Here is a 22,465-nt window from a genome sequence, read left to right as displayed (position 1 = left end):
TATACATCCTGAGAAGTACAATCAACGATTTCACATCTACCAACATATATTTCCGGGTTTATATACAGTCAATGACACCACGTCATGCTGGTCTCCTTTGGGATTTTTTTGTACCTTCTTGTTTTTCGATCTGTTTTGGTATTAGTTATACATCGCGCAACAACACTCTGGCTCTTACACGTACAGTTCTTCTATTTCTTGCCGTTCTGTCTGCATAACGAACTTCCGGGAGTATTGCCGATATTTCAAGGATTTGGCTAGCTCTTGGCTAATTTCCCATGTTTTGTATGGATCTTTAGTTTGCATGGGGCCACTGTAATCCGTACCGAAGGCAAATAGAGGCCACTGGAGAAGCGGAGAAGATGGTTGGTATTTTTTATTTCGGGTATAGCTTGACATGAAACACTCTATGAATCCGTGAAGTTGCTTTTCGACAGCAACATCAAGAGGAGTTTTCCCACGTGTATCTTCATAGAGCAAAACGTGAGGCGCCTTTTGAACAACAGGGTGAACTAGGTTTTCCATGGAAGAATTTATAACCTACGCAAAGATTTTCCCGAGGAAGTCAGACAGGATTTACTCAATGTTTAGAGAAAGGAAGAAAACGTACGGTGTGGAGGGGAGTATAACCCCCACCATCTAGCATCCCCAGCACTGACAAATTGGATAGTTCGAGCAAAGTTGTGAGCACTGCGTTTGGTGGAGACCGAAGGGAAATGCCCCGGGCGATAGGTGTTTGACCACCAGGACTTTCGTCACAACGTTGCTCCAGCAACTGATGCAACACTACTCCATTCATTGACCGGAGGAAGGACGCCAACTTTTCAGGCTCGGCAATATAACTTTGTCCTGGACTAACCAGAAGGAGATGAAGCATATTGCGACCGAATGTATCAGTGGCAAAGGGGCTAGCACCCGCTTCAAGAAGAATGTGAAGAGCCTCAATTCTTTGATGAATTGCCGCGGTCAAAAGGGGTGTCCACCCATCTATAGATTGGACCTCAAGAAGCTCTGGGCGAGCTGATAATAAAAACTTGACAAGCTCTATGCTTCGAGAAATGACAGCACAGTGTAAGACAAGGTTACCTAATATGCGTTCATTAACAGCCATGCAATATTGAGCTTGCAGAGCAGGGCACACTTACGTCGATTGTCTATCCATTTCTCTACAGTGGTTATAAATTCTTCTCGAGATTGCTCGGGGCCAGTTTTGCGGGTTGTAAAATCGTGGTTCTTTGCGAAGTGCCTATATGCTGCCATTGCCCTTTCTTTGTCGAGGAAGAAACGCACCATATCCAGGTTGCCTGACCAGGCTGCTTGGAGCAAAGGCGACAATTGGTGGAGTCTATCAAGTTGACTTTTACCTCTGAACTTACCTTGACTCACTACATGCTTAAATGGTGCACCAGTTGCTTTGATATACTCTTCGAAGGCATCAGGCCAGTCACCATGTTTCACCAGAGCCCATGCATGATGGATGTGGCGATCAATATCGCTTTGCTCAAGCGAAAACGAAGATTCCACATCGATTGCGAATCGTAGCATCTGCATATCTTTTTGTTTTTCTGCAGCGAAGCAGATATTGCTGTCAAAGACAATCTTCTTGGCAGTTAAGGTAGACTTGACTTGTGCTGAGACAGCTTTGATCCTTGAAACTGAGTAGTGATCATCGGCCAACCCGATGCATAGATCATTTTCCTCATTATCTGCGAAGTCTACGTGCTGGACAGTAGCGATATGAATGACGGTGCGGGCTATATCGTAGTTTTTGGATTCCACAGCCGCGAAGAATGGGCCCCTGGAATATCCTGATACCGCTGATACTGAAATGGGGGGGAATTTTGCATCTGTACCCCATTCTCCCAGAGTTAGTGCTTTAAGCAACGGTGCATTTCCCTCTCTACATGCTGAGAGACTAAACAAATAAGATCTGTCAATATACATTCTGGAATAAAAGGTGGCAGCGAGGGAGCTTACAGCGCTTGATGACCATCCTCTAGCGTTTCTAGCTTTCTGGGGTCAATTTCCTTAGAGGCCGGCGGTGTCTGAACCTCCATCTCCAAAGAACTAGGAGCATGTAATTGAACTCTCTTGTGAGGTCGGATAGAAACCGGTGTTGGTGGGTCTTGTAAGTTCAGTCCATCAGATGTCTCAGCTCCCGTGGAGATCAATTTTGCTTCCACTTCTTCATATTCCTTAATAAGCTGGGCTACCGCGTTTTCCTTTGCAGTGATCTGCTTGGCTTCCTCAGGCGTTCCTCTGATATCGTAACTAGCGCTTTCTTCCTTTTTGTTCCAATTGCGCAACTCTACGAGTTTCGCCTTAACGATATCCAATACAGTGCGACAATCACGATGATGAAGCATGTAGCGAGCTTGATGATCTGTCAGCCTAGAGTTAGGATCTGCTCCACGATCTAATAAATCGATCATCAGTCGCGGCATTTCGTTCATAGCAGCTATCAAGATTGGCTGCCAGAAATCGCCCTCGGCAGCCTCCTGAGGCGTTTTGCCAAACGGAGTAAAGCCAGCAACAATGTCCAAAGAAGAGTTGAATTTTAGTTGCGGAGGCGCTCCGTACGAGAGAAGCTTGAAGGCAGCATTCTCCAGCCCATGTTGAATGGCACTAGTCAAAATATTGTGGCAACTCATAGGCCCAGACCAGACTGTGTTGGAAATTGCAACCATGAAATTTTGGTTATCAAGCTCAGCGAATATATCCAGTGCATCTTCATCTCGCTTAAGAGCTAGGAAAAGGAGCGACTCCGATATCGTGTTTGAGGATGGGTCAAGCAAACTTGCACCATGCTGAAGCAACATTTTTAGCAGGGGGCGACAAACGTCCCGCGGATGCTGGAGGGCTGCTTCAAGAACATGAGCAGTTCGCGTGCCCCGTTGGGCGTCTTGCCGACCCGAAATGATGTTGGCATTCGCCTGATAGGTGGTCAGCAACACCTCTGCAACTTCCACATGTGCTGTTTATCATATAAGCCAGAATTCAAAGATATGAAAGCATTATTGAAGCCTACCCAGAGCAACGGCAATATAGAGGGGCGACATCTGGTACTTTTGTGTCAGAGAATCAACATGGACTCTGCGGTTACCTTTATCGCTTTTATCGCTAGCTTTTGTCTGTGCCATAGATTTATCTTCGCCCTGAATGGCTCGTTGCTTTGTTGCAACGGATTCCATTACAGTGCGCAAAATATCAACTTCTCCCCTCTTAGCAGCTAGATGTACTATCGCTTCGCCTTGCTCGGTCCAACTGTCCAAGTTTGCGCCATAATCAATCAGGTATTGGCAAATATCTACTGTTGCTGCAATAACAGCTATGTGTAGCGCAGTTCGGCCGGTTGAATCTCGAGCATCGATATCTACTTGCTTCGTAGATAGGGCCTGTTTAAGACCGACAAGATCCGCTCGAACAACGATGTCAAAAATGCTGGATCTATCAGCTTCCGAATCCTTGTCAGCCATTTTTGCTTCAACAAATTGATAGCAAAGAGTTGGCCAGAGAGAAATGAACTCGATTACTTTGACCAGTGGGAAAATGCAGGAGATTGGTTCAAATTCAGTGTCTTATTGGAACGCCGTAGGTGCCTTATTTAGCACTTCATTAGCGCAAGGACACGTAACCCGGAATAAGCGCGGACCGATGAGTTTTAATGCTGAAATAGTGAACAAATGTATGGCGCTATGGAACTAAGATTCACGCTTGTAGTGCTCTCTCTTCTTCAACCCCATCACATCAGCTGATGGCTAGTGTATGAAGCTGAATGAATATGTGAGCCCGCAGTAGAATCATTTCATTTGATCCGTTTCATAGGTCATAATATCGATCAACCCAAAAATACACCGCTAGGATGCTTCAAGGCATTCCTAGGTTGCTGACAACAACAAACTTTGGCTGATCACATCATGAGGATTGCATATCCTTCAACCCCGCTTACAGTTTAGCAAGATCCTGTTTATTCTTTACTCTGTATCCAGGTCATCCTTACTCCGTATAAAGTATTACTCGATTTGAAACAACATCTTTTGTCATAATTCAGCTCATTTTAATCCATATACCTCTCTTCTCGTAAATTCCACTATATAACAGTCTAATCAAGCCGTTGGCCGAGGGGAGATTGCCTTTTTTGGAGCATGGAATCGATTGAATATGGGCTGCTGCAGGGAGGCCGATAAATTACCGACCACCCACAACTTATGACTCAGCTGCCTTCCGTCGAGATCACAAAAAGCAGATGTTTCCAACGCTATCATCTATGCTTGGTAATTGACAGAATCAAACGCCACATAAAATTGCTTTCTGTAGTTGTTTGCAATGGCATTCAAAACATTCCAGGACCCGCTGCCCCAGCAGTCGGCTTATTCCAACTCGCAAATAACTGCATGGCTTCAACATATTCGCCTACCCTCGTCATACAAACAATACACATACAATCCAGCAGCCTTTCCAAAAACAGAAGAATCTTTGAAAGCTCTGTTTCGCGCCCAGATTACGACTTTTCCTTATGAAAATCTTTCTGTTCATTATTCCTCCACCCATCTGGTCGATATCCAGCCTGATGCGCTATATACCAAAATGATGGGGCCCATCAGCAATGGCAGAGGTGGTTATTGCATGGAACTTAGTATATTTTTCCATCATATGCTAAGAGGACTTGGATTCCATGTATATATGACTGGCGTACGCAATCGTACGCGAACAAATGGAGTGCCGCAAGGGGAGACTCAAGGCTGGTAAGTGTGCTCCTGCATAGTTTCTGTTACGATATGTTATTTTTCTAAATCAACGAATGATTTGAAAAGGACTCATATCAACAACATCATCCACCTCCCGGACGGATCTAAGTTTACTGCGGATGTAGCCTTTGGTGGTGATGGGCCAACTTTGCCCCTTCGCATGGATGAGAAAGCCACGATACACAGTAATCTAGGCAGTCAAGACGTCCGCCTTATTCATGATGTACTTCCAAAACAACGACTATTGGATCCCAAGGTATGGATATACCAATACCGCAACGGCGCAGATAAACCGTGGAATTCATTTTACAGCTTTTTGGAAGTCGAATTCTTTCAAGAGGATTTTGAAGTGCAAAATTGGTGGGCAAGTGCGAAGACGTTACATCGATGGACAGTATTGGCGGTAAGATTTTTGCGAGAGGGGGAACCTGTCAAGTATCCGCACCAAGACTGGAAAGCTGATTGTGGGGAGGAAATTAACATCGTTGGCAAGGTGATGCTGGTCAATAATCTGGTCAAACTGAATATGGGTAATAAAACAACGGTAATCTTGCAATTTGATTCGGAAAAACAGAGATTGAGCGCGCTGCGGGAGTTTTTTAATATTCGACTGACAGAAGAAGAGATTCGATCAATAAATGGATGGGATATGGCGCTGACCGATTCCAACTAGATTATGCGGATAAAAGGACAGCAGTCTGAAAGTATGTTGTAAGATTCGAAGTTGGCCTCTCGCAATTTGTGACGCTACCTATTATACAGCCAGTTTACCACATAACTCCAGTAGATGTTTTCGGCCTGCTAGACACAGATGCATTGTTTATTGTGCAGTTGCACTAGATCAGCAATGTCTAATATCACCCAACCAGCATGATACAGAAGGAGCCGCTTGGTACTGTAGCTACCTAGTATGTAACCTCCGATGTATCTCTGGTACCGATGCAGATCAACTTACCTAGGGACCTTTATTGCCTTATTACTTTCGTCATGTCAGATTCAATCTCCAAAGCCACTGGACCCGAAACGGGTCAAAAACAGCTCGTAGCGCCGGGTCCGCATCATTTAGCAAGGTGGTGTAAGTAAGGTTAACAATTGACCACTCCAAACACCAAAAAAAAGATTAAAAAAAAATTCCACGCATTGAAAGCATACAAGCGCTACAGCCCCTACTGCTACACTTGGTTTCCATCTTGACCAGTTTGATCCGCACTGTACAACGAGATGCATCGTGTCTGATTTTACGGACGACCGATTTTCATTGTTGCGTATCTTAGCTCCATTGTAAGCGGTCTCCTTGTGCTCATTGACTAGGCTGTTGCCGGCATCCTCGGCAGCGCGATCCCCTGTTTCTGTCAAAGGCTTCAACGGCAGGACTGCGCTGATGTATCCTTAGCATTGTAGAAGCAGAGTGTTAATAGCATTGCCAGAAGGAATTGAGTTTCTGGATATATGGAGGCGATTCGTGGTTTGGGTAGGTACCTATGTAGCGATCGACTCGATAATAAAACAACTTGCCCTTGATGACTGCCCGCAGTAGGCATAAAGGAATGGCGGTGGTGTCGAATCTCGCATTGTATGTAGTCAGGCAGGGTTAGGTTCAATACCCTGCAGGTGGAGGCGACAGTTTGCTGCGCAATTCGAAGAATACAATTCTGATTCTGAGACGCAAAGCAGACATCCTACAGGATCACTTGCCGCCTTATCCGAGGTGCCGATATTCCGAGGTAGAATATGCTACTATAATACGACTTCGCCAAAGGAGGGGCTGGCTACTGGAACACTTAACAGGTACGAGAACTCGTAAAATAAGCAAGACCTACTAGTGTTTGCGATGAGCTAAATGAAGGTTCGGGAAGGGCAGTAAGAAAGACCAAGACAAGGTGCAAATGAATGACTGGGCAAAATTAAAATAAATATCATCATACTTACATTCTGATTTATCATCTTTCTTAATCTCAATTCAGTACATATGGTTGGGCTGTTACTTTGTCTTCTCCGACCTACGAACAAGACAGATAGGCAAAACACTGACTCTAAACCAGGCACGCCCAAGTCAGCTTTGCCGCTGTGGCTTGAACTCAATCTCTATCTACAACCGTGCCTTATTTATAGATCATTTAATACAGCTCGGTATGGGCTATATTATAATAATCCAAATTTCTGCCACCGCATTTCGCATCTCAGACTTCCCCCAGAACCAGAATTGTATTTACAGAGCGTAGTTGGTTAATCTTAATATGCTTGCTCCCAATTTGTCTCAGGCATATAGACTGACTCCGATCATGAATGTCTGGTTGGAAATTGCACTAGAAATTTTTATACGTTAAATGCTAAGCAGAAATCCAATAATTCTGGACCAGAGCAATGCGAGAACAATGTTGGTACCACCTATATTTTTAGATATATCGACAAAGACACCCAAATCACATCAAATGGGACAAACCGCTAAGTACCAACAAGGGTTGAAGCATAGCTTAGGTAGGAATAGGCCCGTTGCTAGTTAGGCACCTTCGCAAATCAGTAAACACCGTTCATTTGTCGACACGAGACACCATTTTGGCTAAATAGACAACAATCCGGCGTGCGCCACGCGTTGGTTCGGTCTGGTCCTATTAGCATTCGCCCATGATGACGCAGGTTCGGCCTGGTAGAGATGACGCGGTTACAAATGCTACACTACCCCATGCGCTGCTATTAACTCGTACATTCTATTGGACTGGCTTTGTAGTGGTGACGCGCCCAACATATCCGTAATGGAGGCTACTGAATATAAATATCATTCGCCCCCCCGTGCTGTTAGATGATTTACGTATTCTCGGGTTCTACCAAATTTCACCTCGTTTGCAAGACTTCAGCTGTTGTATTTGGGTACACCATTGTAAACCTTATCTACCGTGCCAATCTCTCTCTCCGTGGTCAATTCTGCGTTCCATCCGTTCTTAGCATTGCGCAAACCACAATGGTCGTAAATCCAGAGCAAAATTAAACCCCATATAATGATCTGTTTACCATCGATCTCCTACCAGCACCACAGTACTTTCATCATATTGGTGATAACCCGGCCTCTCGTCTGATCTCAAGACTTCAAGTTAAATCCTCGCCTTCATTCTTTGGGGCCATTGCCATCGGTCGTTCTGATTCGATCTGAAGGTTGTGGGAATTAATCTTCTAGATACTTCACAGCTCACCACAGCCCATTCCGAGGCAAGGCAATTTAGGCGACCCATTGCTGCTCACGCTGCGGCACAATCTTAGCCTATTTGTTCACCATGGGCATCTACAGTATCTCGTTATCGTTTTTGCTGTTTGCTTGCGTCGTTCTAAGCGATGATCTCCCGTCGATTCAAATTAAAGTACGTCTGCAAGTTTACCATTTCCCCAAGCCATGGTAACGCTAAATAGCGGCCAGCTTTGTCCGAAGTTTGGGATTTTTATCTAATACCTCATGTCACTCTCGTAGGGCTCAAAGTTCTTTTATGCCAACGGGACTCAATTTTTCTTGAAAGGGATTGCGTACCAACAGGATTCCTCTGCGAACGGAGCGATCGCGACCAACACAAAATTCGTTGACCCGCTGGCAGATGAAGCAAACTGCAAGCGTGATATTCCGCTACTCAGTGAGCTTGGGACTAACGTCATCCGCACTTATGCAATCGATCCGACTGCAGATCACTCTGCTTGCATGTCACTGCTCAACGATGCGGGCATATACGTTATTTCTGACCTCAGCAACCCACAGCAGTCCATAGATCGCGGAAACCCGCAGTGGAACGTGGATCTTTTCACCCATTTCCAGCAGGTTGTAGACAGTTTCGCTAATTACTCCAATGTGATTGGCTTCTTTGTTGGCAACGAGGTCACCAATAATGCTAGCACGACGTCAGCTTCTGCATATGTGAAAGCCGCTGTGCGAGATGTGAAGCAGTATATCAAAGACAAAAAATACCGCGCCATGGGTGTAGGCTACGCCGCCGATGACGATCAAGACATCAGAAACCAGATAGCCGCCTACTTTAACTGCGGGCCAACCGAGGAAAGTGTCGACTTTTTCGGGTATAATGTCTACGAATGGTGTGGCGAGAAGACATTTGAAACATCCGGCTATAATCGAATTCTTGATTTCTTTCAAAACTACTCCGTACCGGTATTTTTTGCCGAATATGGTTGCAATCTCCCCAACGGTGCCGCGGGCCGCATATTTCAAGAAACAGGTGCGCTTTACGCGCACAACATGACAGCCGTTCTCAGTGGCGGCATTGTCTATGAATATTTTGAGGAAACCAATGACTACGGTACGCAACACTGCATATTTGTATACCCCGTGTTTTTTATGGGCACCCTAGTGAGCTGAGACTGATTGAAAATATATCTCATAGGCCTTGTCAAGATAAGCGGTAGCTCCGCCACGAAACTTGAAGACTTTACCGCGCTTCAACAACAAATCCAGGCAGTTAACATTCAAGGAGTCGAAATGGCAAATTATAACCCATCCAATCAGCCCGCTTCTTGTCCAACGGTCAATTCGACATGGGAGTCTAGCGACAAACTCCCGCCCACCCCCGATTCTGATGCTTGTAGCTGCATGGTCAAGGCTTCCGAGTGCGTTGTTTCCAGCAGCACGGACTCTAGCAACTACGGAAGCTTATTTGACTATGTCTGTGGGTCAGATCAGTCCTTGTGCAGCGGCATCAATGGTGACACCTCAACGGGTGTTTATGGTCCATACAGCATGTGCAGCGATCAGGACAAGTTAACATATGTCCTGAACCAGTACTACCAAAAGCAGAAAAAAGTCAGCACCGCATGTGACTTTAATAGTAGTGCTGAGACACAAACTGCGTCTGGAAGCCTGGACAAGTGTAGCCAACTGGCTACTTCTGGCAATGCCACAGATTCAGGTAATGCTACAGGTTCTGGCAGCGATGATGAAGATAATGGCAGTGCAGATTCTCTAATCCCTGGCAATTGGCCACTTGGCGCAGTAATGTTAATTACAATTCTTGTAAGCACAGGCGTCGTGGGCCTATAATTAAATATTCACGGTTAATTACAGCTCATAGAATTAAGAAACCGTCTCTAAGAGGCATTTCCTTTGATGCCTTACCTTCTTGTCAAGCACCGTGTACAAGAATTGTTTTATCAGAAAACATGAGTTTATCAGCGCATAAGAATCATTGTATTTTATACTATGCTCGTGGATTTAGCTACAGGGTCACGTATCCAGCTGTACTCGCTACCTACTGGGAAAGACCGTGGCGCGATGCCCGACAATCTCCATCTGGTGATGTCAATCATCATCAGGTTGTAAAGTAACACCACGGCAAACTGAAACTTGTTATCGCAGCCATCGATGCTGAGGGCGTAACACGATAGGCATTTGTTAATTGTAATAAGGCTACTGCAACATATTAACTTACAAGTTGGGAGCTTTTGTTTATGGTGGTTTTCCAACATTTAATCACATTGTACCAGAGCGCTTCGCATCATCTAGTGAATCAGGGCATCGGCGATTACATCGACCTCCGCTGTGGTCTAGACCAACTGCTATGCTACTTTGACGCGGGGTTTGACTATTAATAACCGACGACCAATTTGACGTCACCGCTATCGGCATTTTTTGAGCTTTCGCAGAGTAATAAGACGCCGCTCACGCTTGCGTGGATTTCTATACCTCTTTTCATCTGTATCAGCGTAACTGCAGCTAGGACACAGCAGCAATTATTACGCGTCTACATAGATACTGAGAATACATCAAGGCAGCTCGGTCATAAGAAACTTGTGCCCATACCTTTACCATAATACCCCGCATCACTCCGATTGCAGCATTGTTGTTTCAACACAGTCATCATGCCTGTTTATCATGTTGGTATGTTGCACCCTGGAATAAACGCGGACCAGGAGCCTCTCTAGTAACATATTCAGTTCTCTTTAAACTGAAGCCAGATGTAACCGCTCAGCAAGTTGACAATTGGCGAGAAATGGTTCTTGCCATGCATGGCCAGGTTCCAGGTGCGACATCCCTATTTCAGCTCTAACCCAGGTTATTGATAATTATCATTAGGCCTGCTCAAGATTTCTTTTGGAGAGCCACTGCCAATTACAGCTTCACGAGCACAAGGGTTCAATATAGGAATTGTTGCAATTCTTGATAAAGCCGATACCATTCCGATATATGCAACTCATTCAGCTCATCAACCGTATGAACTCATCTTCCAAGATAGGAGAACGGCGCTGACTTAGCTCTTCAGGGTAATGAAAATGAGACAGGAACTTTGCACTGATTCGTTAGCTTATGACATGGAATTCGAGAGCTAGAAGACCGACAAAGTTGATGGCCTGAGATGAGAACTCTGAGGATGTGTGAGCGAATATTTACCTCCAGCGTATTAGTTCCCCTTGCATTCACATTAGACTCAATCCTATGCTCTAACCACCCAATCCCTTTGCAACGGTTTACCTACACTATTTCCAGTTCCTGATATTTATCCATGTATTTTCATCCATGAAATTGTACGTATCTTCATGAAAGACTTCTACTCGTCAGTTTTATCTTCACTATTCGTTAAAGGCATCGTTCATGATAAATCATACATCGAAAAAAGCCATTGACAAGCCATACCTACACATTTTCACTAGTGAGTGTGCGTGTGCTTGCCGAAATATATCACATGGGAATGATCGGAAAGTGGCCGCATAGGTAATTATTTGACAGCCCTACTTGCCTGTCAAGGTTCTACGCCCCACTGCAGTCCGTCACTATAAGCAACCCTACTCCCACATTAGTCTAGAAAGTTGACCGCATAGACCCGACCAATGATGACCTACTCAATGGTTGATACAGTACGGCAAAATGGCCATGATAAGGTTGAGGATATTTAATATTACTAATGAACCTATTATGGAATCGATCTTGCGAGTCTTCCAAATAAAGCAGATGGAACATATATTTACATACTCAAACTGTTCTATCAGAATGAGTCGTGAAGATAAACTAAACTAAGCTTTTAAATCTCGATTTTGTATGTGCCACAGCGTCTCTAAACAGCAAATGTGAGTAGTTGTTATGTACCTTGTGTAAGAACTTAGACTCCTTTGGTTTACTTGATGTCGGATCGCAGACCAAGCACTCTAGACTAAGACGAAATTTAATCTCCCCTCTTTGAATGTCTTCACTTGTGTCCAACCGCTTGACAGAAAATCGATGGCAACCAGCGAAACCCCCCTGGCTGTCACCAAAGACAATATCAGCCCTACTTCCTGTCGGTTTGCTGGTGCAGCTATCTGACAGTTCAATGTCGGCAACTTGGAATGTTCCCCACAGAATACTGGATGTAGGAGGGAGCTGAGAGTCGGATAGTTGCTCAGTACTCCAGATGATTCTCTGATCCGCTGTTGGAGCCAGTTCTGGTAGATATTAGATATACCAAGTCTTTAATTAATTATAACCTTGCATGCTACTCACTGTCATAAGACACTTTCGATAAACTAAACAGAGAAAGGGCTATACTTTCTGGTTGAAAGATTGGCCCTGAAAAAAAACCAGTCACGAATGCAGACAACAGAGCCTTCTCTGACGGCACATTTTCTCTCGAGCGCATTGATAAGATAATAGAGTGAGAATCTCCCTTGCTAGCATGGCTTCGTGGATTTACAAGGCTTCGAACAGTTTTCGAGTCCTTCAATGACTCCGATACGTTCAGACTTGATTGAATGTCCCTTGGATTTGTTTGGCTGAGACGATCGCGTACTCTCCAGCCATATGTCCCACCGACGCTAGCGAGAACTAGGGCCGTTCCTAAGGCGATCTTTTTCGGCGTAAGAGTCTCCGTTATCCTTCGGATAGGACTAAACATATTGGAAAATAACAGTTGTTTTTGTTCTGGCAAGGACAGGATTTTTTTCGCTCCTGAATGCTTAAATACTGACAAAGGCTGCGGAGTTGAAGTTGACCGAAACTCCGTGGAGCGGTCCGACATATCCCGTGTATCGAAAATAGCTCACGCTCCCTTCTTCTGGCAGTCCAATCGAAGAGATTCGATTTATCAAGAAAATCTAGCTATTTTCATAATATTATTCAAGACGGTAATGTGCGCGTCACAGAGTTGTAGGCAACATTTTGTGTAAATTATGCGACTGAATATAGCGTTGTGCTGTAGATATAAAACAGACTATAACACAAACAGTGCCTCTTTACCGAGTAAGCCATGCAAATGTATGTGACATGTGACATGAAATTCTCATACCTAACCGTGCTATTGAGTAACGAGTCCAAGATATCTAGAAAGTAGCTTGTGAGTACAGAATTTGTTTTTTAGATTTGCAGAAGTGGCTTAAAATGTATTATTAGTCTATGTGTAATAATATGCATGCATATAGGGTATTCTCCACGCAAGATGCCACCCAAGCCAAATTTTCCTAGATCGCTTCTAACTTCGAACTACTCTCCAAACGATGTACAGTTACATCGCCTACTGAGGGTCTTAAAAAATGTCATAACCTCGATTCCGTTATTTTATCTATGCGATCCGGTATTCGATATCTGAGAGATTTAAGTGGCATACATGGATTGATTTAATATGTTTTTATATAGATAAACTGGTATAGAGTATACTACACTAGCTATAGGTCGTATTTGCAAAAGTACTGATCTATCATTCTCTGCTCTGTTCACAGCAGAGATTGGCGCTCCAATTCAAAAAATTGAAAATATACTTCCAGCTGCAGATAAGTGTCCGTGATTTGTTTTAGCTTATATAACGATAACTCTTTTATTTGTAATCGGAGTGCAGCTGATTATTTGATTTTAGTAAGATATTGCGCGTACGCTAAATTGTTAGAATTGGTTGCATTGCCTATATGTATAGGTACTGTCTCAGTAAGTAAGCATGGTAAGATATGCTCCGTACCAGGCGAACATGTACTAAGGCAGGCCAAATCTTATAGTGCTCAGCTTTTCCCCTCTCTCGGATCTCCCAGATTCACAACACCACTAAATATTTGACGTGCTAAGTCATTAACTAAGACAAACGCAAATGTCTGCAGCCAAGCCAATTCTGATTTCAGGCGGTGGCCTCTCATCACTGCTATTGGCTCAATCCCTGCGACGATCTAATATACCCTTCAAGATCTTCGAGCGCGATGCGTCATTTACATTTCGAGCCCAAGGATACCGACTCAGGTTATCTACAGAAGGTCTTGAGGCTATCGAATCGGTCCTCGATTCCCAGACATTCCAACGATTCTGGGATAAGTGTGGAAAGACGGGTGGCAACGGATTTACTGCAATGGATGCCATAACCGGAGAAGAAACTGAACATACTGCTCCTGAAGCTTTGTCCTCACGAGGTGGAAAAATTGTTGGCATCGCTCGGGGAGACATGCGGAAGGTATTTGCCGAGGGCTGCGAAGAACACATTGAATGGGCCAAAAACGTAATAGGCTACGAATTAACTGACAGCGGGGTTGTTGCCATATTTTCTGATGGATCTAAGTCAATCGAAGGCTCCATGCTCGTGGGGGGCGAGGGTATCTACTCTAAAGTTGCGAAGCAGGTCTCGGGTGGGAGACTCAAAGTCTATGACACAGGCGCTAGGGGAATCCATGGACAGGCCCCCACGAGTGCGTTCAAGGGTCTGGGCGAAGGTGTCTTTACAGTACGAGATAAAACCCGACCGGACGGTGCAGTTTTCATAATCACGAATGTTCGCCCTGATCAAATGGACGATCCCAGCGTTGAATTCGGATGGACAATGGGAGGCCAGCCAGGTGTAATCCAGGTCCCTAACGATGATTATAGCATTGTGGGCAAACAGGCTGCCGACATCGCCAAGTCGCTTGTAAAGAACTGGCATCCGCGCTTCAAGCCTCTATTTGATGAGATGATCGAGTCTGAAGCGGCATTTTGGAAGATTACATGCTCAACTCCATCAGGCGTGCCAGAATGGCCAAATGAGCCTCGCGTGACAGTCATAGGGGATGCCGTACACTCAATGACACCTGCTGGAGGTATTGGGGCCAATACTGCAGTTCAAGATTCTGCGCTGCTGGGAAAATTATTGCGAGAGGCTGGAGGCTATAAACCTGGCGTTACAGCTGCCTATGAACAAGAGATGAGAATTTATGCTAGCAAAGCTGTTCATCAGAGCTATACGACAGCAGTCAGCTCCTTTGGAGTCAAAATTGACGAAGCAACTAGTGCTACAGTCTAGATGCAATGTATTCGGTTATAATCGTACAACTTTTTTGTACGGGCTACACTTGCTACACAGCTTTCTATTTTTGTGCGACCCTTCACCATAGGCTCACCATAGGAGACGATACAACGCGGTGCATATTGCATCATTTTAATTGGAATCTGTAACACCTGGCGCCTGCATGATGACTTGAGAAGGAACTGCCTGAGTGGCCTCATAGCCTGCAAAATTGCCACCGGTAATGCGTATCCTCGATACATGGCTTGAACGCCGTAGCCCAGTAGACTTGAACTGCAATGTTTAAGGCAGGTGCGGGCAATATCACATTAAATAACTGGGTTTCAGAATACTACCAGACCGTTGGAATCCATGATGGAGCAGCAGGATCGGGGTTGTATCTCATAGCAGCTGGGGAAGATTGTAGACAACCGAATGGAAATAGAATTCCCCCCCCCCCCCCCCCCCCCTTCTCAGGAGTTTTGAGCGCCAATCAAGCTTTCTCTTTATGACTATGAAGAATGTCAAGGTCATTGTTTGTTGTCTTTTGGGCTTCTGCTTCTGGTGCTAGCTCTACGCTCAAGCAGTCTCAATGGGAAATGACTACATATCAGAGCAACAACTCCTTGTAAATTGTCCCACATTCTCAATAGAAAGTCTACAGAATAAGCATTGTATTCACAGAGGGCCCAAGGTGTGTAGGTGTCTCGATGGAAAGTGAATTATACTCTCCCTTGGAATTTAAGTCATACTGCGCCCGTTCTCATGGTCGAAGGCTTTTAACCGGCCAAGTCTTCACAATGTTTGAAAGAATAATTATGTATTAGTATTATATGTATCCACTTATGACAAATGTTTCATTTACTCTTTGCAGCCAATAATAGGGGCTCGCTTGCGGTTGAAATTGCGCCTGTATACATAAATCCTCATGGTTTGGTGTTTCTTGACTTTTCTTTCGCTGTATTATTGTACTCTTTGACGCATTAAAGACATGGCAGATATTGCTGACCGCACCACTTTAGAGACTATGAGCGTCTCTGAGAACCCAAACTTTCTCGAAAGAGGACAGAGTGGTTTGTCTGCAAACAGAGAAAATTTTCAAAATCACCAAGAAGGTCAAAATCAGGAGCTGTCCATTTCTAATGAGCAATGGGATTGGGAAACAGATTCAGATAATCCATACAATTGGCCTGCCAGTAGAAAAGCATGGCAGATTGCCATCGTTTCCACTATGGCATTCACAGCTGTTCCCCAATCTAGAGAGGAGAGTAGGATATCTAATATTCTAACCAGATCATTTGGCACCTCGGTAATGACTGCGGCTCCGGAGCAACTCATTGAAGAATTCGGTTTCTTTGCCATGGCTCTTTTGCCAGTTCCGTGGAAATTTTTCAAATTTGGAAAGGCTATCAGGTTAAGAAGTCGATATGAAGCCTCCAAGTTCTAAACTGATCCTCAATATATCGCAAAATTCACAGTGACTTTAAGCCCCAGTTGGAAAGCCAGCCTTGGTAAGAGATGTGGAATGAAAGGTGGAACAGGTGGGGGCCTGACTTGAGGAGGCTATTTAGTGTGATTTTAGGAGCGAAACAAATCGCTTCCATTATTTGGTCCCTAGCATACCGTTGTTTTGATGAGATACGAAAGACTTATTATTGATGTAGTTGGACACATATGGTGGTGCTGACTACCCGTAATTTCGTAAAATCATACATTATGTATCATCTCTTCGCGTGAAATAAAAAAACAAAGGAAAAGGGGAAAAAAGAGAAAATAATCTGACTTGGCTGAGTCAGATGCAAATCCGGCACCATCCATAGTCGAAGGCGGTGACGCAGGTGTTGGAATATGACGCAAAAGATCAGGCAATACTAGACGTCCCCCCCAACTAAGGAAGAATCAAGGCTCTTATTTTTCATGCAGTATAGATCACAAAAATCTAAAGCTTAGTAAACTTTTGCCTTTGGATCTAAATAATTCTAATAAGATGTGCAAAAGTTGGGTTAAGGACAAAGCCTTATCTCCCTACACATTTGTATTGGCACATTTCATTGGTTTGCCCCGCCGTGCCACAGTTCAGCCTGACGAAGTACATAAACATGAATCAATACGATACTCCATAATTTAGATCGCTCTAGTGCTATCATCAGCACCATGCCGGTGATGACGAAAACTATATTGAGCTGCAGTTTCCGTTCAGGTCGCCCATGAAACAATGCAGTATGCCATCTTACAAATGCCCAGAGAAGTCGGCATTTTTTTTTTCCCTCTCTTCGTTCTGTTAAGATTCATGTTCGTTAAAAATTCCCGTAATCTCTTGACTCGCTGCGTTAGGACACATGGCTCGTAAAACAACAGGATCAAAAAATATTAATTCTACAATGCTCCCGAATGTATCTGACCACCAACACAACGCGTTATTTCGGCGCCGAAGAGGAGCACTGGCAAGTGAGCAAGCTGAAAAACAGACTTGAGAAAGGCGGTTAGAATATACATGGATCGCGTACAATATGGTCATAAAATACATGTAGCCAACATAAGAGCTCACGCACTTCAACAAAAAGGCAAAGGTTTTATACTAAAGCAAGGAAGAGCAAACTTTAAAGAGGTTCTATCATGTGACAAAATGAATAGAGAGAGCATCTACTAATATATAATAAGCTTTGTATACCAAGATTTATCACGGATACTGTGGCATTTTCTTGTCCCAACTTATGCATAGAATTTACGGGTTAAGCTCTTCCATCCATATTTGAACATTTTGCACACATATTCGCCAGAGACATATGATACAATCATTATAGCTATGGCTCAAAATCATATCATGAGAAATAAAGTGGCAGTCTGTGGACTGGGTGAGTATTGAAGTCTGCTTCAGCTGGATTGTTGCGTGGCCTTTCTCGAATATAGAGACACCTATCATCACTGCGTTACTAACCTGACACACGGAAAGGAATTGCAGGAATCTCGGCCGTGAAGAACTTGACTGAAGTTGGGTTCGACGTAACTGGATTCGAGGCTTCTGATGCCATTGGGGGCCTCTGGCACTATAGCGAAGATCAAAGGACAAGCTGCTTATCTAGTGAGCGGTGTTATCCCCCAATGATCACTTTTATCTCACAATAAGTTTATTCGATAGATACAAGAGCGTTAGTTCGGAGAAGTACGGTAAGTGAGCTGGCAGTCGTGAAGAAAAGCATGTGGCTAAGTATACAGTTCGGGTTTTCTGACTTTCCCTATGCTGGTGGTACGTCAGTTGAGAATTTCCGTTGTATATGTGACTCAACAAACGTTAGCACTCACATAAAGCTCCTAGGCGCGTCTGATGTTCCACTTTATCCAACAGAAATCCAAGCATTTCTGGAATCGTATGCTCAGCATTTCGATATTGTACCTCGGCTTCGCCTCAATACAAAAGTGATAGCCGTCAGCCGGATTGGGGACAAGTGGCGCTTGCTTCTTACCAATTCAGGAGGTAGAAATGAAGAACAGATGTTCGACAGACTGATCATATGCACTGGACTGTTTCAAACCCCCAAGGAGCCTCGTGTTGAAGGGCTAGACCAATTCAAGGGCAACATACTAAATACCCATACTTACAAAAGGTAAGCGGCTAGCATTACGCAGTGTGATAGCCATGTTGCACAATGTCTAATTGGAAGCCTCCTAGCCCAAAGAATCTCGACGGGAAGCGGGTATTAATTGTTGGTCTTGGTGCAACGGCAACAGACATTGCCAGAGGTCTTGTAGGCAGGGCAAATCACGTTTTCATATCTCACCGAAATGGATGCCTGATGGTAAAAAGACTTCCCCGCCTAATAGAAGCAGCTGCTGATATGATATAAAGTTGCCCTATGGCAAAGCAAATGACATATGCTTTCCCTCTCTGCGCAAGCAGCGGGAAAACGCGAAAAGGCCAGCCTTTGAACAAGGTCGAATTCTTCATAAAGCATTTATCGACATGCAAGATGAAGCATTTAACCTGAAGCCAGAGTGGGGTCTTGCTAACGCCCCTGCCATGCCTCACAAACTGCCAATCATTGGGGACGAGTTTTATGACCTTCTCGCCTCCGAAGCTGTCACCTTGGTTTCTGGGATAAAGAGAGTCCTTGAGTCCCATGTAGAGCTGACAGACGGAAACAAACTAGAAGTTGATGTCATCATATTTGCAATTGGCTACAATAAGTCGTATTCACTGCTGGGTCCTTACGATCCTTCCAGACATATGCCGCAAGCATGGAAAGATGCTCGAGGATCTATAGGACGACCTCTTCCAAGGCTTTTCCAAGGAATATTTTCGTTGGATTTCCCAGACTCTCTTGCTTACTTGGAGAATGTGGGTTGCACCCTTTCCGCTTCGATTAACGGGGATCTGGCATCAATGGCATTGGCCCAAGTGTGGCTTGGAAACTCAAAATTGCCTCCCGCTAGTGAGATGGCGGACAACGCAGACAAACAGAACCAGATGGCAATATCTCTGGCCCAGGACGGCGAGATTTATGATCCAGCCACTGTGAATCCAACAGAGTGGAATATGTGGGCCGACAGGGCGGCAGGTCTGGGAATACAGGACAGGCTTGGTAATGGATGGAAATCATGGTGGCTATGGTTGACAGACTATCATCTGTACGGGGCACTTTTGGACGGGAAATTTGTGCCACAGGTCTACAGACTGTTCGATGAAGGAAAGCGGAAACCATGGAAAGGCGCTCGAAATTCGTTGTTTAAGGCTAATGGAATGAACTGATACCTTGCATAATTAGACATCTACTAGTAGCATTCTCTTCTATGATAATTTAACCTAGATAGTCTTGAATTGGGTCTTGATGAAATTGAATTGGCCAAACTTGGTAGGGTATAATAGATTACAAAGGGTCTCTAATGTCGAGTGTGATATTTCGAAGTAAAAATATGCTGTAGCAGATAGTGGATACACATAGGGTCCCAATATAGCTATGGAATTGCCCCCGATGATAACGGGGCCACTGTTGGAGATACCACTGCAATGCCGTGGACTGAATAGAATTTGTGTTTCGCGTTCAGAAGGGAAGTGCATAAGCTCTATTATATTTAAGCTCTATTCACCTTTTACCCATTGCATGCGTTTTGTTGGTAGTCAGAGTAGAATTCTAGTAAAATTGCCTTCATAGCCCTAGCATTACAACTAGTTGAGTTGCAGTGGACTATGCATACACAGATATAAGTGTTTTATTCAATATTTTCCCACATAAAAGAGATGCTATACTTATGATAGCGTAAAATATATCTTCAGCGTAGTGCGAACTTCAGGTACTAAGAGAAGAAGATGAGTGTTTTAGTTACCCCAACTGGGCGGTGGTGATGTTTGCTCGGAAGTTCCGATACTCGGCCCTGTGTTCATGTTAGATACTTCGGTAATTAGTTATACTCTCAGACCCGAAATTCCGATTTTACAGTCCGAGACACCACTATAAAGGTGTCGCATGAGAATACTGCGCCTTAACCAGCAATTAAACTTTCTCTGCTATTAAGCAACTATGGCCTTTATACGAAGCTACTTCCCTGCTAAACCATTACTCCTAGAAAAAGATGTGGCTGATTTGAGAGATAAAGTGAGATTAATACTGCAGTATTCGTTTATATGACTGCTGATTGCTGACACATTTCAATAAAAGGTTTTTATCATTACCGGAGGTACGGGAGGTATAGGTCTTGAATTAGCCAAGATCTTATATCACGCCAATGCAACCCGAATTTATCTTCTTTCTCGATCTTCGCAGTCTGGTGATGCAGCAATCGCGCTGGTCAAGACATCGGAGCCTCCTCCTGGAATGAAACCACGTTCTGCCGGACAAGAAGACACCATTCGCTTCATTGCGCTCGATCTCGGAGATTTCTCCAGCATCAAGGCAGCAGCAGAATCATTCCTAAAGGTTGAGTCACGCCTTGATATCATATGGCATAATGCAGCCGTTATGCTTGCCCCAGAGGGCAGCGTTAGCAAGCAGGGTCACGAGTTAACCTTTGCAACTAATGTTTTCGGCCCCTTTTTATTACAGCGCTTTCTGACTCCAATCATGCTCAAAACAACCCTAAATCCTGGTACAGCGAAAAATTCTGTTCGAGTTTGTTGGGCCGGGTCTGGCGAAAGCGTACCACCACCAGGAGAAGATGGTATTTTGTGGGATGATTGGAAGCTAAGCTCTACTGAATTTGGCGGCTTCAAAGGTCGTACCAGTAGATACATGCAAAGCAAGGCTGCAAACGCAATACTCGCAGCCGAGATGGCGAAGCTCCATCCGGACATCATCAGCTGCGCATTTAACCCGGGAGCTATCAAGACGGATATCGCCCGTCACGCACCGTGGTTCCTGCAAGTCTTCCACAATTTTATGTCTCACCCAGTACGATTCGGTGCCCTGACGGAGCTTTATGCTGGATTTTCAGATGAAGTTGCCATGAGAAATGGATGTTTCATCGTTCCTTTTGGTCGTGTCGGTACAACTTCTCCAAATGTCGAGGCTGGAATCGCGGAGAGGGATTCTGGCAAGAGGCTTTGGGATCTGTGTGAGCAAATTGTCCGAGATTATTACTAATTAACTATGTAGTAATATTCTAGGTAGCCTCTTTAGACAGTCAAGCTATAGGCCGAAACCAACAGCATAGATGGCCAATTCGCGCGAGATTAGATGGGAAGATTATTTTAATTTTTAAATACCAATAACACCTACTATTTACTTTCACATGTTCAAATGTACCAGCACAACCCGTGCCTAGCGGACTTGCATACAATCAAATTCTTATTGTGGGTCTTGTACCAAGTGCTCAGCCACCGGGTTTAGTTGCAGTAGTGCTACAACTCGGAATTTCGGTGGATGCATATCGTTCCGAGATTCCGATCTGATCCTCTTGACCGTTACTAACTCTTCCCCTAGACGACGTCTGGCAGTAGGCAGATAGAATCGTGCAACTAAAGCGGCGCAAATGAGTTTTGGCAGCAGCCGTATCATATCTCGGACTCTGGGCTTTTCAACACGTGCCAATGGAGAAGACTGCGGGTTCACGGCTTACTCGCGGCGGAGTAGACATTGAGCCAAGACGGAGGACAGGCCATCTTCGTCGGTCCTGCGAGACATGTCGAAGTTCAAAGGTCCGCTGCGTTCCTATGGTAGAGAATGCTAATGCATCTCCATTGTGCGAAAGGTGATCCCAAAACCGATATTGTGCTTAATATTTAGCGGCGAGCAAATCATTAACAATTGATTTAGATGTAGCATCAATGGGACAGCATGCATCTTCGAGCGCGCCATTGCTCGACCTCGACGAACCAAATCGGCACCGTGTGTCCTTTCCTTATTGCTCAGTTTGGTAAATTGACTTACACACGGTAGTAAATCGAGAAGAAGAGCAGTTGAGGAGAAGCTTGATGGCCTAGTTACCCTCATATCGTCAATATCTGAAAAGGCAAACCCGAGAGAAGTTCAGTATCCTACGAGTATAGATTCAGCTACGACTCTAGCGCAAAGCAGTGCACAAGAATATACACAA

At 44.5% G+C, this 22,465-nt stretch overlaps 9 protein-coding genes across 9 annotated transcripts; 7 read left to right on the top strand and 2 right to left on the bottom strand.

Moving 5' to 3' along the window:
- Positions 1-174: 174 nt before the first annotated feature.
- Positions 175-3,476, bottom strand: TRIVIDRAFT_67827 (ankyrin repeat protein; the record flags this gene model as incomplete). The annotated part of the gene is made up of 6 exons (XM_014098129.1): positions 175-540; positions 611-1,086; positions 1,146-1,313; positions 1,377-1,915; positions 1,978-2,974; positions 3,029-3,476. The coding sequence occupies 6 exons, from the start codon at positions 3,474-3,476 to the stop codon at positions 175-177; spliced, it is 2,994 nt and encodes a 997-aa protein (XP_013953604.1).
- Positions 3,477-4,326: 850 nt separating this feature from the next.
- Positions 4,327-5,421, top strand: TRIVIDRAFT_193352 (uncharacterized protein; the record flags this gene model as incomplete). Its single annotated transcript, XM_014098128.1, has 3 exons — positions 4,327-4,329; positions 4,366-4,745; positions 4,815-5,421. 3 exons carry the CDS (start codon positions 4,327-4,329, stop codon positions 5,419-5,421), a joined length of 990 nt encoding a protein of 329 aa, XP_013953603.1.
- A 2,596-nt stretch (positions 5,422-8,017) lies between these two features.
- TRIVIDRAFT_76879 (glycoside hydrolase family 72 protein) lies at positions 8,018-9,822 on the top strand (the record flags this gene model as incomplete). The annotated part of the gene is made up of 3 exons (XM_014098127.1): positions 8,018-8,101; positions 8,209-9,040; positions 9,125-9,822. The coding sequence occupies 3 exons, from the start codon at positions 8,018-8,020 to the stop codon at positions 9,775-9,777; spliced, it is 1,569 nt and encodes a 522-aa protein (XP_013953602.1).
- A 631-nt stretch (positions 9,823-10,453) lies between these two features.
- TRIVIDRAFT_213565 (uncharacterized protein) lies at positions 10,454-11,323 on the top strand (the record flags this gene model as incomplete). Its single annotated transcript, XM_014098126.1, has 4 exons — positions 10,454-10,614; positions 10,671-10,757; positions 10,810-10,945; positions 10,997-11,323. The coding sequence occupies 4 exons, from the start codon at positions 10,596-10,598 to the stop codon at positions 11,061-11,063; spliced, it is 309 nt and encodes a 102-aa protein (XP_013953601.1).
- A 416-nt stretch (positions 11,324-11,739) lies between these two features.
- TRIVIDRAFT_46245 (uncharacterized protein) lies at positions 11,740-12,601 on the bottom strand (the record flags this gene model as incomplete). Its single annotated transcript, XM_014098125.1, has 2 exons — positions 11,740-12,090; positions 12,224-12,601. The coding sequence occupies 2 exons, from the start codon at positions 12,599-12,601 to the stop codon at positions 11,740-11,742; spliced, it is 729 nt and encodes a 242-aa protein (XP_013953600.1).
- Positions 12,602-13,753: 1,152 nt separating this feature from the next.
- Positions 13,754-15,003, top strand: TRIVIDRAFT_83203 (uncharacterized protein; the record flags this gene model as incomplete). The annotated part of the gene is made up of 1 exon (XM_014098124.1): positions 13,754-15,003. One exon carries the CDS (start codon positions 13,781-13,783, stop codon positions 14,954-14,956), a length of 1,176 nt encoding a protein of 391 aa, XP_013953599.1.
- Positions 15,004-15,929: 926 nt separating this feature from the next.
- TRIVIDRAFT_224640 (uncharacterized protein) lies at positions 15,930-16,385 on the top strand (the record flags this gene model as incomplete). Its single annotated transcript, XM_014098123.1, has 1 exon — positions 15,930-16,385. One exon carries the CDS (start codon positions 15,930-15,932, stop codon positions 16,383-16,385), a length of 456 nt encoding a protein of 151 aa, XP_013953598.1.
- A 1,505-nt stretch (positions 16,386-17,890) lies between these two features.
- TRIVIDRAFT_46228 (uncharacterized protein) lies at positions 17,891-19,685 on the top strand (the record flags this gene model as incomplete). The annotated part of the gene is made up of 5 exons (XM_014098122.1): positions 17,891-18,027; positions 18,136-18,182; positions 18,255-18,543; positions 18,609-18,735; positions 18,786-19,685. Coding segments are annotated over 5 exons (1,500 nt in total), but the record flags the coding sequence as incomplete, so codon positions are not given.
- A 769-nt stretch (positions 19,686-20,454) lies between these two features.
- TRIVIDRAFT_46185 (uncharacterized protein) lies at positions 20,455-21,513 on the top strand (the record flags this gene model as incomplete). Its single annotated transcript, XM_014098121.1, has 2 exons — positions 20,455-20,529; positions 20,593-21,513. 2 exons carry the CDS (start codon positions 20,455-20,457, stop codon positions 21,511-21,513), a joined length of 996 nt encoding a protein of 331 aa, XP_013953596.1.
- Between the last annotated feature and the right edge of the window lie 952 nt (positions 21,514-22,465).

Source organism: Trichoderma virens (genome assembly GCF_000170995.1).
Source record: "Trichoderma virens Gv29-8 chromosome Unknown TRIVIscaffold_83, whole genome shotgun sequence".
NCBI lineage: Eukaryota > Fungi > Ascomycota > Sordariomycetes > Hypocreales > Hypocreaceae > Trichoderma > Trichoderma virens.
This window is presented reverse-complemented; position numbering and strand designations above follow the sequence as displayed.